We start from the raw sequence: 15,675 nt of genomic DNA, 5'->3' as shown, positions 1-15,675 counted from the left end.
AAACATTATTTTATTTTCTAATTAGAAGAATAGTCTACTTTGAAAAAAACATTTCATTTGAAGGTTGAACCAATTAATATCCAAACTAACAATTATATCAATTTTAATTCTAAACCTTCACAAATCACTTTAGACCCTCTCTCACAACTGATTTTCAATAAATTTGATTCAAAATCAACTAAAAACCACCCAAATAAGATTATTATTTACTCAAAATCCTACCAAATTAGCGCAAAAGAACTTATTAAACAGTAGGAAAGTACAGAGAAGAGGAGGAAACTAAAAGCCGCTAATATGCAGTTTAACTACAAAATTTTCTTTAATATTACATTAACCCTTACAATGAAACAAATATGATACACTCGTAGAAGTTATGCATTAGCATTTTTGAAATGAGAGAGTTATGTATTAGCGGTATTAAAACAAAATAAGATGGGAGATTTCCTATCCTATCAGGACTCATTAATTTCTGCTTCTTTAGAATGCAAGTTTTTTTCAGCTCTACAGTAGAATTTCATTCAAGTGATCACTGATTGCCATCCAAGCTGACTAAAGGAAAAACAGCTTGTTGGTTGAGATATTAGAGTTTGCCTATAAATAAATAGGATTGACAAATAGGAAGATTTGAACAGTAGGAAACTTATCCTCATCAACTGAATTATTCTTGAAATGACGGCCATTAGAAACTTGCATTGGAGACCTTTAAAGACTCTGGATCATAACTACTGACTTGATGCATTGCTTCCGCTAAATAGCTTACATTTCTCGTCGTCACACCCGCCATGCTGCCCCAAAAATCATAATCGAAAAATGAATATTTCTTATTAAATATCATCTTGGTTCCTGTATTTTGAAACTCGTTCAATTTTAATTTTTTAATTCCTATAATTTCAGATGTCTAAATTTAATCTCTTGTATTAGTTTTTTTTTTTTTCTTAACAAATTATTTTGACATGTGTTCATAAAATGTTTTTTCATACATGAAAATTACTATTATTATTTAATTAGTTTCAATAAAGACTAACTTCAAAAGACTAACAATTAAATTTGGACATTTGAAAAGATATCGATAAAGGAATAAAATCCAAAGTATAGACCAAAATGATATTTTAAATATTATTTTTACTTAGTACAGCTTATTAATGTTGTTAAAGATACCTCATACGTCCATCCCTGGTCATATATATATGAAAATCTCTCGCCAGCTGATCAATCTGCTCACAGTTCAATCCAGAATAGCAAAACATTCCAACCTACATTTTGTTACAATTGGTCAATAGAGAAATATTAAACATCTTTATCTCAATTTAATCCAGATAGTCTTCAAGTTTACGAAGTCTCATCGACAAAACTTACAAGATGTCGTTCTTGTAAACCAATGATTAACAAAATAAAAAATTCAGAATATGATGCTAGCATTAACATAGCTCAGTGATAATTGAGCTACTTTTTCTCTGTCCATACCCAACATTTATTGTATTCAAAAGAGAGAGAAAGAAAGAATAACCCAAAAAATACCAAATAAATTTTAGATTTAAATACTATTTTGGTCTCTGAACTTTGAATATTACTCTATTTTGGTCCCTAAACTTTCAAAAACATCCATTTTAGTCCCTGAACTTTAAGAAGTGCTTACTTTGGTCCCTACTATTAAGATTTTGTTAACTCTTAAAAATAATAATTTTTTTAGAGAACTTTTAAAAATAATAGCGAGATGGTTTGTATTTGTAGATGATTAGATTGCCAAATACTTTAGTCATGCTAAAAAATCCAAGGTTTCAATTTTGAATTAGGTGGTACAACAATTTTCTATAGGAGATCTCAAACATCATTTTGCATCCAAGATTTTGATCGTTCACTATTTTGGCACGTTGGTTGTTGATATTTTACTTCACCTTCATCTTGCTCAATCCATGCTTGATGCAATTCATCCTTAAAATATTTCATCTACATAATCCTAACAATAGGGACTAAAATAACCACTTTTTAAAAGTTCAAGGACTAAAACGGACGTTTTTTAAAGTTCAAGGACCAAAATAGAACAAGGTTCAAAGTTTAAGAACCAAAATAGGATTTAAACCTATTTATGATATCATCTTATTTTAATGTGATGGCATATGGGTCATCGTGATCATACTGATCGAAAATATGGGCATGTTCATAGGACATTATTTTAGTTGGAAAGAAATCAAAGAGCAAGGATGCCAACAATAATAATTGCTAGATAATATTAATTAGTTTAGAGTGCAATGATGATAAGAGTTCTAGAAGTATAGATAGTAAGAAACAGAAATGTAATTTGACCAAAATTGTAATATCATATTCAGAACTGACCTGCTTGACTATGTGGTCCCAATTGAGAGGAGAGTTCAATTTCTCAAGATTATCAAATAAACTAGCTCTCATAGATCGAATGCGATCGGCCATGACCTTGAAATGAAGGAGTATCAAAAGCACATCAGAATCAGTATCCACTTGGAATCAAGAAGTTACAAGATTATTCATCCATTACCTTCAGTTCTTCAATCCATTCAGCCTTCAGACGTGGATCGCTCAAGATTGTTGAGACTAATAACACACCATGAATGGGAGGGCTGCTATACATTGCCCTGGCCAGTCGCTGAAGCTGAGATCTTACTATCATGGCTTGCTTTTGATCTTTGCCAAGAACACTTGAAAAGGGGAGAAAGATGAACAAAGAGATGTAATGTAAGAATTCTAGACAGGAAAGAGGCAGAGGTCACGATTTAAAATGATGCAACGCAATCATAATAAGTAAGAAAAAGGCTTAAGAGCTTAAGATATGCTAACTCCCATCCCATCTATTAGCTTATGAACCCAACTTTACCAGAATTATAGTGCAGACCAAAGGGTGAATCGTTAAAATGGAACGAGCTTCAATGCACTGTACCTCAGTATTTTGATTTTTGTAACGTTATGGTCCCCATGGTTTTATCTATAGCAATTCAGTATTTAACATTTTCTAAATATAAAATTAAGCCCTTTACCTTTAAGTTAAGTTTTCGGTAGAAGTTTTGATTGGACAATCAGCTTTAGTCAATTATTCCTCTAGTATTAATATGCCACATTTCAAACAAAAATCAAGGACTCGGTCATGTTAATGATGACTAAACTATTATTAAAAGCCAACTTGAGTCTAGCACAACATGACATGCTCTGATAGATAGTATATGTTATCTACCAACAACTTAGAGATTCAATCCACCACCTCATATGTTGTTAAAAAAAAAAAAAAAAAAAAAAGAAAAAAACTCATTGTTAAGGCCTAGTTTGGAAGCATTTGGATTTTTTGTTTTTTATTTTTGAAAATTAAGTTTATAAAAACACTTATTCCACCTCTACATTTTTTATTTTGTTATTACTGTTTACCAATATTTTCAAAAACTAAGTCAAATTTTAAAAACTAAAAAAATACTTAAAAACTTAATTTTAGAATTTGACTAAGAATTTTCAAATCATTATAAGAAATTTAGAGAAAATAAGTTTAATTTTAAAAAACAAAAACCACATGAATACCAAATGGGACCTAAAAGAACTAAATGGACCAAAATACTACCATTAAAGTGTTCAAACACCGCATGTTGTTTTGTCCTCTAGGCTGTTGTTCCCTTTGTTTCCATTGAGAAGTGGTTTCTGTCCCTTGTCCAAAAAAGAATGATCAAACGTTTCTCTCTCTTATTAAATATAATTGAGACCATCCAATGTCATTTTATGTGTACTTCGACCACTAACACGAGACGATTACTTTACACAAACCTACCTTAGACAACCGACCCTGTGTCCGTATAAACCCATATTCTTCGCAAAGGATTGAGCACATCCCACTATATGTCCATCTTCAAGAAATAGCCGTATAGCTTTGGCATCCTCTTCAAGATCTCCACTGGCAAAACCTTGATACGCCATGTCAAAGAAGGGAAAGTGATGTTTCACCTGGCAGGCAAAGTTGGAGTTAAGTCATATCATTCTCTACAATAATCCTGCAATGGTTGAAGTGGACCCATCAAATTCTTAGCAACTACCATCAACTGATTTGAAATTTCTCGCCATTGTCCATCCGTTGGGTCGACGCCAGTTGGGTTGTGGGCACAGGGATGGAGCAGAAAGAATGAACCTTCTGGGGCATTCTACATCAAATAAGATCGTAAATGACATATATGAGCAGAAAGTTTCTCTTGCTACTGTATGAAGAAACATCATCAAAGGCAAATTAACCAACGTACAACAAAGGGAGCAGTAATGCCAATTACTGCCTGTTGGCTAAATAAGGTTTCAGTTTAAGTTGAAACATTCTGTTTTGAAAAAAAATATTTTTTATACTATCATTGAATAAATTATTTATAACAAATTTTAAACAGATATTTAGTCTCTTTTATAGGTCAATTTGATAACTATTTAATTTTTGGTTTTTGAAAACGATGGTAAACATACTTCCACCATCTATAAGGCCAATTGGCAAGTTATCTGAAAATAAGGTATTCAATGAAAACAAAGTTGTATTTCATATTTTAATATAGGTGTATGATAGCAAATTTAGAAATTGAATTCTAATTTAAATAATTGTTTTAAATGTGTATGAAGTTATATTTAAAACATAAAACTAGTTTTAGTTCATTAAATATTACGTTGCATATAAACTATTATTAATTAATTTATTAATATGTTTTATGTTAAAAAATTTGTATAATTATTATTTTGTAATATTATATAATTTATAATACATCACATAATATATATTTTAATTTTTAAAAAATAATTGTTTCTATAACATCAAATACTATATTTATAAACGTTTTTATCTTTCATAATGTGTGTGAGTGTGCACATTTTAAAATTTAAAATTCAAAATATGAATCCGAATCAATTTTCAAAAACAGAATTCAAATTGCTAACCAACACTAATTTTCTAAACTTAGTGAATCTAGAAACATAAAACAAAATCCAAATTCCAACCAAACCACATCTAACAAGTTTGTTTTTAGTTTTTGAAATTTATGCTTGTAACCTATGACATTTTGTTATATTTAAAAATATTTTCAGCTGATTGACATTTAAAACAACATCCCAAATATATACTATATACATCATATATGGAAGATGAAACAACAAAAATAGCCTTGAACCTGACACCAAATTTCCACCATACCTTGATATCATCCATGAATGCTCCAAAATTTAAACCCTTTGAATCTGGATGATAGTAGCGGTAGGTTCTCACTGGCACTTGGGCATCTCTCCAAATGTTATGGTGGCTGCAGGTCAATCGTAAATTTCAGAGATAGAAAGAAAGTAATGAAGGTTGAAGAAAATTGAATCACAAACAGAAACTTACTTAGACCAGGTTGGCTCAGGCAAGAAAATTGGAACATCGGGATGGAAATGCCTCTGAAATTCAGCAAACAATCGGCATGCTCCAGTCCCGGACAGTGCCTGAAGTCCAGCAAATCTCCTTTCCTTTATAACATCTGAATCCTTTCCATAAATCAACTTAACACTCTCCTCCACAAATCTTGAACTCGCCGCAGCAGAAATTGACTCTCTAAAGTTTTAAAGAAAACAAAATGCAAGACTCAGCAAACCATAAAACTCAACTCAACCTCGCTAGTTTTTCCATCTAAACAAAGCATTGAAACTTACAAGAACTCGCTCCCAGCAATTTTCGATTCAGCATCCCTAACACATTGAAGCACAACCGGTTTCCCCTCGTCGTCGCGATAAGCTCCCTTCCAAAAGTGGATCATTCAAAAAAATTATAAAAAAAAACATGAAAACCTTCAACGAATTCAAAAGAAATCAGAAAAACAGAGTTACTTCAGTACCACTCCAAGGTTGATTTTGTTAGGGCTCGGATCGGCCAAGAAAGCCTCCGTAATTCCGATGATTGGATCCTTCGGAGCCGGTTTCACATGATCGAACCATCCGAGACTAAGAGCTTTCGAAGTTGAAGTTGAAATGCATCTTCTCGTCAGTACGAAACTCCTCCACATTACAATCGTTCGAAGAAGAAATACCACCGTTGAAGTTGAAGTTGAAGTTGAAGCTGAAGGCGTGTGTAGCATCCATGATTAACGAAGCTTTTCCTTTATAGCCTTCTGAGACCGATCCTCTCCGTTGATTCTTTGTTGACGAAAAAGAAGAAGAAATACCACCGCTGTTTCTTGTTTGCCGGCAGCCAGTGGAAATGATTGGATTTCCTCCGCCTGTTTCAGAAAACCGGGGGAACTCAATATTGAAAACTGAAAAGTCAGTAGGTGAGAGAGATGGCCCAAATTGTCAACAAAGCCCAAGTAACGATTTGTGATATTGGGCTAGGCCCAGTTTTGAATTGGGTACGTACGGACTCCATATGTGGGCCTTGTTCAAAATGATACTTTATTGGGCCGGCCTTCAGAATCTCGCGGTTGCACCGTAACCATCTTTGTCTTATGTATTTGGAATGCATTTCAAGTGTTTAATTTAAAAAATAAGTTATTTTGAAAAAAAATTAGAACATTTGACAATTACTTAAAATAACTTTTGAAGTATATTTTCAACAATTTTTGTAAGTGTTTAAATAAAGAGTCAACCAAATAAATGGCTAAAATAAAATGTTGTGTTTTAAAGAATGATAAGAAATTAATGATCAACTAAATCTAATACTTTTAAAATCTGTAAATGGACTAACATATCCCAATAGTAACATCCCTATAATTATGGTGTAATTTAAAAAAGAATCTAATAAACTAAAAATAATGTCTTTAACAAAATCTAAACAAACCAAAAAAAATATAGGAAAACGCAGTTTAACCAACTAAAAAAACAACGTTATATGTCGACTTCATAGGTTAAAAAAGCAATGTTTAACCAACTGTATATATGTGGGAGATTTGGGACAACCTCCAAAGAAAATACATGGTATAAGAACGAGAAGCAAGCTTTAAGTGACGATTAATTCCCCACTAACCTCAAAAACAAGTACCTTATACTAAAAAATAATGTTACAATTTCTTTTGTTAAGTCATGAAAATACACTGTACATAGAAAAACAGGAGGTTAGGAGTAAACACCTTTAGAAACTTTAAAAATTTGAGACATTCTACAATAACTTTTTCAGGTAACCTCAAATTACCAATATTCACTATAAATCGGTAGCGCAACCAAAATACAAAAGAAAAATTCAATTTGCAAGAGGAGATGTACCATGTTGAATGCATTAGATCCACTACTAGTATGTTATATGTCAACTTCATAGATTGTGGAGTGAAGCGTCCCGTGAAGTGAATTACCTTTCATTCTCACATACACTGTCGAAAATAAGTTACATTCTTAAACTTGGATTTGTAGAGAGGTATAGTGAAAGTGGAGAGAAGAAGGATGAATTGGAATGAAAATCATATCTGATATGATCTTGCTCTTTGTAGTTGGAAGTTTGGTCATTGTCTTAACAATTATAATACTTTTTGTTCCCTCCCACTAAAATTGAAATGATGAATTTCTTACCTTTAGTATCTTAGTTCACTATAGGACCATAGGAAGGTTGGAGTCATTTAATTGAACTAGTTTAAGAACATGTGCAATACACATGAAAACTCATAATTTTAATTAAAAATTATAAAATAAATGAAACTTCTAATATGTAACAAAAATTATATAGTTTTTTTCTCAGTGTTTTCATATTATTGCGTTAGTTATTAAATTATCAAATAAATGTATAAATGAAACTTCTAATATGTAACAAGAATTATATAATTTTTAAACTCAGTGTTTTCGAACAAATTTTTTTAAAAAAAATAAAGGGATAATGTGTATAATATAATTGAACCACAATCATATTTTAAAAATTAAAACATGAAAGATTTCCTTCCCCATTTTCTCAAATCACCCCTTTACATCTCCCTCATGCTTCTTCGTCAATCAAAAATCACAGTATTATTAAGAACATAGAAGGAAGAATCGAAGAAAAAAAGAGAAAGAAAACAAAAGGCAAAAAAAAAAAAAAATACACACGTATCAATGGTAGTTACCTTTGGAGGAGAGAGATTGTCATAAATACAAATATATAGATAGAAATAAATTTCCCTAAAAATAATGTTCTTTGTTTGGTTGTTGGCCCCAGGTGGTGAGGTTTTGTTTCCTTTTCTTTGTTTTTCTTCCAGGTGGATGGTGTTGTTTACATTTGTTGTGTCTTTGTTTCGGTTGAGTCCTATCTTTGTTTGTATTTTGTTGTTTTGATGCCTTGATCCCGAGCTGTGGGATCCCTTGTTGTTGTATAATAATCTCACCTATTCTAAAAAAAAATCCCTAAAACTAATGTCGGAGATTTTATTGGTGAGAGTGCAATTATAAGGGGAGAACTGGAAAAAAAAAAAACAAAAAGGCAAAAAAAAACACGCAACACACATCAATGAGGATTTTCTTTGCTTTGAAGGAGGAACAAAGGAAAAAAAAATTAAAACAAACAAAAAAAGAAAACACACATGTCAATAGTAATTTTCTTTATTTTTGATTAAAAAAAAAAGTACACAACAATGTTGGGGGACCGGGGGTAAGCCTCTAACAAACACAAGTACTTAACAATATTTTTGTTATTACAAGTTATGAAAAACAACTTCAAAGGTTGTTAAAAAATTAGTTATACAAGTTGTCTTTAAATACATCTGTAAATTTTTTATACATATATGATGGAAAAAAGATTGAGAGATCTAGGTAGCTAAAATTACTTATCTTGTAATTCTTGTTGTAGCTCCCCGATTAAGAAATCACCGACTTCTCCATGGACGTAGACTCCTTTTGGCCGAACCACGTAAAAATTCTTGGTGTTCTTCTTCTTCCTTTATCTTCTTATCGTTTACCTCAGCACCTTCATCATATAGACGAAACTCGTCAGCACCTTCATCGTCTAGACAAACTCGGCAATACCTTCATCATCTAGACGAATCTCGACAGCATCTCCCTCTGGTTTTTCCCTCTTTTCTCTCTCGTTTTCTTCTGCAAGAAAGAAAAGATTAGGGTTATTCATTAAAGTGTCTTCAATTCTCTGAGTGCTTGAAGTGAATCTTGACCATCAAAGTGTAGGGTGAAGATCAATCTTCACGAGGATTGTGCTTTTAGCACACTGTTTTGTTTAAGATTGAATTTCATCAGTGGTCTTGGTTTTAATTCGGGCCAGGCTTTCAACTAAAGCCCAAATAACTTTGTTTCAATCAGTAATTGTTCTTTCAAGCCCATCAAGCCGAACAATTTTATTAGAAAGCTTCCCTAGAGATGTTATCAATGAACATATCAATGGTGTTTTACTTCTCAAGAAGTTTAATATTTCATGAGAGAGCTTATTTGGAGATGTTATCAATTAATACATCAATGGTATTTTACCTTTGTTGTCAAGAAGATAAATTATCTAAAAATCTTTAACATCTCCTTTCACATTAATTAAATACATTCCGAAGAGGTCGAAAAGGTGTGAAGATGTGAAAGTTTTAAAAGACTTTGGATCGTAGGTTGAAAAAAGTTCGTTAACAGCTCACAATTAAAAGCAAATGCTATATAGATCAATCAAATTGTTTTATCCTATTTTGTAATATTAAAATATGTTTTTCTTTTATTTTAAAAGAAAATTCACGAATAATAATAATAGAAAAAAAATCCACGTATCTCTCAATTGCCGTATGAAGAAAGAAAGATTTCGTCATCCAAATTGTACATAATATATAGAAACAAGAATTGACCTAATGGATCCAATTAGACTCATTAATTTTATAGATATTGAGGAAGGCAGTGTCATTTCACTATGGATTGGAATTTATAATTAAATAATGCAGCAACTTCAAGGTGTGTTTGGATTGGTTTTATAGGGACTTAAATATATTATATTTTATTTTATAAAAAAAGAAAAAAGAAGAACAAGTTTTTTTGCACTTGAAAATGTGAACTAAGTATGACAATCCAAATGTCTTTAGACTTCTGTATAAAACGCCATTTTGGTAATGTGTACGTTAACTTTTGTTCTATTTTATAGTTGTTGAATTTTAGTGGGTGTATTTTCACTAAATCCCAAAATTAACTCGTATAGTTAATTTATTGTTTGATTATTTGTAAAAAGAATTAGTCTTCATCCCTTCTTTCCACCGGTCGAGCATTTTCGAACCTTTAACTCTAAAAGACTAAATTTAAGATTTATTAAAAGTATATGAATTAAATTTAAGATTTCTTAAAATTATATGAACTAAAATTGGACAATTGAAAGTAAATTGACTAAAATCGAATGGAACTTAAAGTAAGTAGACTAAAATGATCATGGAGACGGGATGAGGCTTGTTGCTTAGAGGATTAGAGCATGTGGCTACGAACTACGATATCAGGAGTTCGAATCTTGGCCAAAAAGGGAAGTACTTTTCCCTTCGGGGGTAGGAAAATCATGATCAGGATGGCGGACTCGAATCCATGGAATGACCTTATCTTTTGATTTTTTTTTCTTTTTTGTTAGTTGGTTAAGGGCGTAGACTTTCTAAGTGAAGGCAAGCGCAATGAGATATTTCATATCCTCCTTGTCACTAAGGTAGGTCCACAAGGTAGGTCCCGCTATAAAGCCTACCGGCCAAAAAGTCTTCAAGAACGAGAAAGCTGACCAAAAGACTATTTATAACCGACTCTTATTGCCGAATTGGAGGGGTTTGGCTTGTACCAGGCTTTAAAATAATTTTTTTCAAGCGAGTTGTCTTTCGAGATTTTTGGGTTACATGCCCAAGATAATGGTTTTTTTTTCTCTTCAGATTGAGATGGATTGATCTTCACTATTGTGCACCTTCCAACTACCTATTGATGTTGTAGTAGTACCTAATATGAGGTTGCTAGCTCCTGCCTCAGCAGCTTCGAGGTTCCCATCGATCAATTACAGAGGTTGAAACCACCGAACTTGCTTATGCTCCCGAGTGCTCTTTCTATAAAAAAAAATTGAGTAGAAAAAAGTCGAATTGGCTTCAATCAAGATTTCCTCAGCTTCGTAGGCACATGAGGAATCAGCTTAACATCTTTTCAATCAAAATCCCAATCAAAGACAAGTTCTACCAAGGCTAGGATCTAAATGAGAATATTCACTCGTGGAATTCTGGGTGACATGATTCATTCCTTCTTTAGCTAAAGTTGAATGATCGAAGTCTCATTCAGATTCAGTTGAAGAGATCGAAGCGAAGTCGTCAATTCAACCATTCACACGGTCACCCGACCTCTTTTCCAAATGAACCAAACCTCGATTCCACATTCAAAAAGAGATACAACCATCTCTCTAGGTTGCGCACCGCCTTTAGATCATTCTATTTGTATTTGACAAGACCCCGTCGGTCTGCTCCTTTTAAGGAACATTCTTAGCCATCTTTCGAGAATTAAGACTCCATAGTCAGACCGTCACTCTTTTAGACCCTTAGTTTCACTTGGTTGGGGCATAATATTTTTTACCTAAACTTTATCATTATTGATTTATATTACTAATTTAAGTTTAGATTCATGTATTGAGTTTTGTGAACTAAAATAACTCATCTAAGTATATTTAATAGAAGGAACATTAATTGTTATCTCAAAAGTTGTTAGTTCGTTCTCTTACTAGCTCTAATAAATCAAAATTTGATCATATATATATATATATATATATATATATATATATATATATATATATATCAAAAAGACTATTTTATTTGAAGGAACTAAATGACTTTATTCTTATAGGCAAAAGAAATAAATGTTTATTTCATTTAGCTTATGTATCAAAAATCCATGTATTAATATTAGATGGTATTCATATGAAAATTGACTTTCTTAATAGAAGAATCGCGAAGAGACAAATAATTTAACTAATTATTTAACATAATTGGGAGATGAAGATTTCTCAATATCAACTCCTGGAATATGATTTAGCTAGAGATCAATTGAGGTAAAAATAGCAACATAATTAACTGGCGAAAATTGAATGAGACTTGGAAAAATGAAAATTTAAGTACACATTATATATATATAGTTTTGGAACAAACAAAATGGAGAGAAAGAAAGAGAGGAGGAAAGTGGGGAAAAAAAACAATTTCTGAATTTCTTCTCAGGGTTTTGAGAAGAAAAACAATTTTTTTTTTTTTTTTTTTTTTTTTTTTTTTTTTTTTTTTTTTAAAAAAAAATTCTACACTTGAAAAAGAGTTGAAATTTTGGTCACCCTATACATAAAAGGAGATGTGCTATTTGGGGAAAAAGAAAAAGGGGAGAGAAAAAAAAAAGGAAAAATAAAAAATTGTAATATTATATATATTTCATGCTTGCCCATTACTTTCACTCCATTCCTTGATTGCTTGCTTTACTGCATTTTTCACCACTTGGGCCTTTATGATTTTTGTCCCTTCATTCTGTCAAAAATCAGGCATATATTAATATTTATACACCAAAATATTCCCAGTTACAAATATTTAAGGCAGATATGTTTCACATTAGATTTTTTTTTATATGTTTTGTATTTAATTCTAAATACTGTATTTTAATCATGATTCATTTTAGCCCATATAGAATATTTTTTTTTATCTTTCAAAAATGGTCATTTTGATCTTTATTTGAAAAGGATCGACATAACAATCTTAGTAATACAATTTTATAACTACATGCTAAAAGATTTAGTAACTTTAATAAGGTCATCTGCTATAGAAGATACAAGATCAAAATCAAAATGTAAAGATGGAAATCGTCACTTATTTAAAAGTATGGAGATTAAAACAAATGTTTAAAAAATATAGAGACTGAAAATGAACAAAAATTGAAAGTACAAAGTCTAAAATGAATCAAAACTAAAATATATAATATCTAAAGCAAATATGTATATATAAAGTTTGTTTAAAGATGTTTAATTATAAATAAATCACTTTATAAATCATAGAGTATATTGTCATCAATCAATATGACACTTTTTTGAAAGTTTTAACCAAACATTAAAAACAAAATTGTGAACTTACCTACATTAAAACATAGGTAATTAATGACTCATCGATCGATATTTGTTTTTTTCAAATCCTACATGTGATTGTTTCTAAGTACGACATTGGATTATTTTTAAGTAGAACTCGTATGATGGTAAGAATTTGAATTTTCAAAAAAGAAAAAAAAACTATATATTAAGTAGTGAGCTATATTTATATTGGTAACTTCCAAATGTAATGTAATATTCTTAAAGATATCGAACCTCTTCTCCAACAGCTTGGAGTTGGAAACAATCGGAACAAGACACATTAGCGTCGAGGACTTCGAGTCCTAATTTCTCAAAGGCTTCTAGAATTCGAACCAACAATCCAGGTGAATTTCTTTCCAAAAATACGTTTATAAGAAAACCCCTCTCTAGACTCTCCACATTCACCATCTGCACAAGTTTTTTTTTTTTTTTTTTTTAAATTTTTTAAGAAAAAAGAAAAAAAAACTTTGGTTAACTTAATATCAGTTATAATAATTTGAATTCAGATACGTAATGTACAATATTAATAAACCTAAATGTTATATTGAATAATCTAGTAAATAAATTCAATTATTTTTTTACTTAAAAAACTAACAAAATATATCCCTTTTCTGTTTTAGTGTTTCCAATAGAGTTTATTAGAACAAAATTGTGTTAAAAATTTCAATTCTGGTCAACAAAATGAGTGGAATGTTAGTTAATAAGAGATTCTTAATTATTTCTCAACATCATTTTTTTTTAAATATAAAAGTTCTTCTTCTTTTCTCTCATAATTATTAAAATTTAATGATGGACAGTAGAATTATTTTATCGTATAACGATTAAGTATTACATATTGTATATTTTATAAAACAATAACCATCACAAAATCAATGGAATCAAATTAATGTAAAAAATGATCGAACAAAAGTAATTTAAAAGAAAATCACCCGATGTTTATAATTCAAATAGACAAAACCGATCGAACTCACGATTCGACCAATTTTCAGGCAGATCGAAATTGAGAAAACAAAAGTTGAAAATCTCCCAATAAATGAATGAAAGTTGAAAGTTTATAAAGGAATGAAATAATAATTGAAAGATGAGAAAAATACTGCACTAGAGCTTGTGGATGCACGAAATTCTTTTGACTTGTGATGAGAAGAAGCTGCTGCTTTCTTTCGCTCTCTTGAACCCATTTCACGGCCGCCACCGGAGAAATTTATTGCAAGCGCCGCCGTGTCTTCTCCACTCGCCGGCCACGCGCCTCCAGAGGCTTTTGCTTTCTCTTGCTATGAGCTTCTTGAAACAAAGTAGACCACGAGTTTACTCTTCATTTATATTTGCATTTTCTATTTTCTTTTTCTTTTTCTTTTTTCTCATAAAAAAAAATTGTTTTATTTTCCTTTTTGCATGAGTGCTTCTGTCGTTTCACTTGCCAAATTCAAATTTTGTACTTACTTGGAGAAATTTACGTGATTGGCCTTTTGCTTTTCACCTATTTTCCTTTTCCAATTTTAATTATCGTAAAATTAATTGGAAAAAAAAAACTAACATTCTATAGAATCTCATACTATGTTTAATAACTAATGAACTTTTAAACTTTTGTATTTGGAATAAATTTAATTATATCGACATTTATATTTAAGCATACCATACAGTTTTTAAAAATGTTCCAGTGATCATGTTAATTTAGAAGATAAGAAACTATATACTTTTGATAATAATCGGTCTGATTTTCTCAATTTTAGAACTGACTCAGAATTACATCGGACCAATCTGTTTTATAAAAGAAAAAAACAAAAGCAACCAAAATCGATGTCTACTAAAAAAACTAAAACAATGGGTTTGATTCATTGTTTAGGTGTTGGTTTTTTATTTTAGACACAATATATATACTATGTAGACTCTTACAAATAAATTAATTCGGCGATAATATATATTATGGAAACAACAAACAAATAGTTTTCTATAATAACAAAATATTTTTGTAATTTGATCATAACTAGTATGTATGTATTGTGTAAAGGTGCAAATTGACATGTTGAAATTTGTGTAAGGTGCTTAAGAATTTGTTAAGTTTGTGAAAGTAATATGAGAGAAAATTAACGTGGTCCAAATTAGCAATTTGTAATGCAACTCCAAAATTTAATGTGTGGTTCAAGAGTATTAATAACTACTCATCGTCTATACACACATGGTTATTGGTTATATATAAGTTTTTGTTTGATTCGATTATCAATTATTTTTAAAATAAAAATTAACAGAACCGAAAAAATTTGGCCTTCCAAAACAAGAAACCGACATGTCCAATATCTTATATTGAAAAATTGAACCAAGTCGTTAGATCAATATTGATCTAGTTTGGTTCGTTTGTTTTTTGATTTCCTATAACGCCCTATACTTTTGATTGTGGCTTTTTTGTATCATACTTGTTAAATCTGCCAACCTAAGCCTATTAAGTAGGTGTAATTAAATACACATGGATCATGTTAGTAAACTAAGAATTTTCATTTTTTTTCCCTCTTTATATTGTGGCTAGATTTTCCTTTCTCTTGGTTTTTAAAAGGTATTTTGGTATATATATATATATATATATATATATATATAATCTCTAAAACCAACTATATGCACGAGTTAATTATGAATCTAACAAAGTATATATATATGATTAATTTATTAAGAAATTATGATTACATTTAATGTCAGGTCGAACATCTCTCTAT

General features: G+C 30.7%; 2 protein-coding genes across 2 annotated transcripts; both read right to left on the bottom strand.

Annotated features, from left to right (window-relative positions):
- Positions 1-295: 295 nt before the first annotated feature.
- LOC120073366 (aspartate aminotransferase, mitochondrial-like) lies at positions 296-8,990 on the bottom strand. The gene is made up of 11 exons (XM_039026173.2): positions 7,201-8,990; positions 5,841-6,221; positions 5,659-5,744; positions 5,354-5,560; positions 5,168-5,273; positions 4,044-4,148; positions 3,782-3,954; positions 2,513-2,672; positions 2,335-2,430; positions 1,159-1,253; positions 296-785 (listed from the first exon to the last, which is right to left on the bottom strand). Exons 2-11 carry the CDS (start codon positions 6,078-6,080, stop codon positions 680-682), a joined length of 1,374 nt encoding a protein of 457 aa, XP_038882101.1. The 5' UTR covers positions 6,081-6,221; positions 7,201-8,990; the 3' UTR covers positions 296-679.
- Positions 8,991-12,155: 3,165 nt separating this feature from the next.
- Positions 12,156-14,327, bottom strand: LOC120074022 (uncharacterized). The gene is made up of 3 exons (XM_039026994.2): positions 14,065-14,327; positions 13,205-13,378; positions 12,156-12,380 (listed from the first exon to the last, which is right to left on the bottom strand). Exons 1-3 carry the CDS (start codon positions 14,146-14,148, stop codon positions 12,288-12,290), a joined length of 351 nt encoding a protein of 116 aa, XP_038882922.1. The 5' UTR covers positions 14,149-14,327; the 3' UTR covers positions 12,156-12,287.
- Positions 14,328-15,675: the final 1,348 nt, after the last annotated feature.

The sequence above is a fragment of the Benincasa hispida genome, chromosome 3, assembly GCF_027475165.1.
Source record: "Benincasa hispida cultivar pf3 chromosome 3, pf3_genome.v1.1, whole genome shotgun sequence".
NCBI lineage: Eukaryota > Viridiplantae > Streptophyta > Magnoliopsida > Cucurbitales > Cucurbitaceae > Benincasa > Benincasa hispida.
The sequence above is the reverse complement of the archived record's forward strand: the minus strand, read 5'-3'. Positions and strand labels throughout refer to the sequence as shown.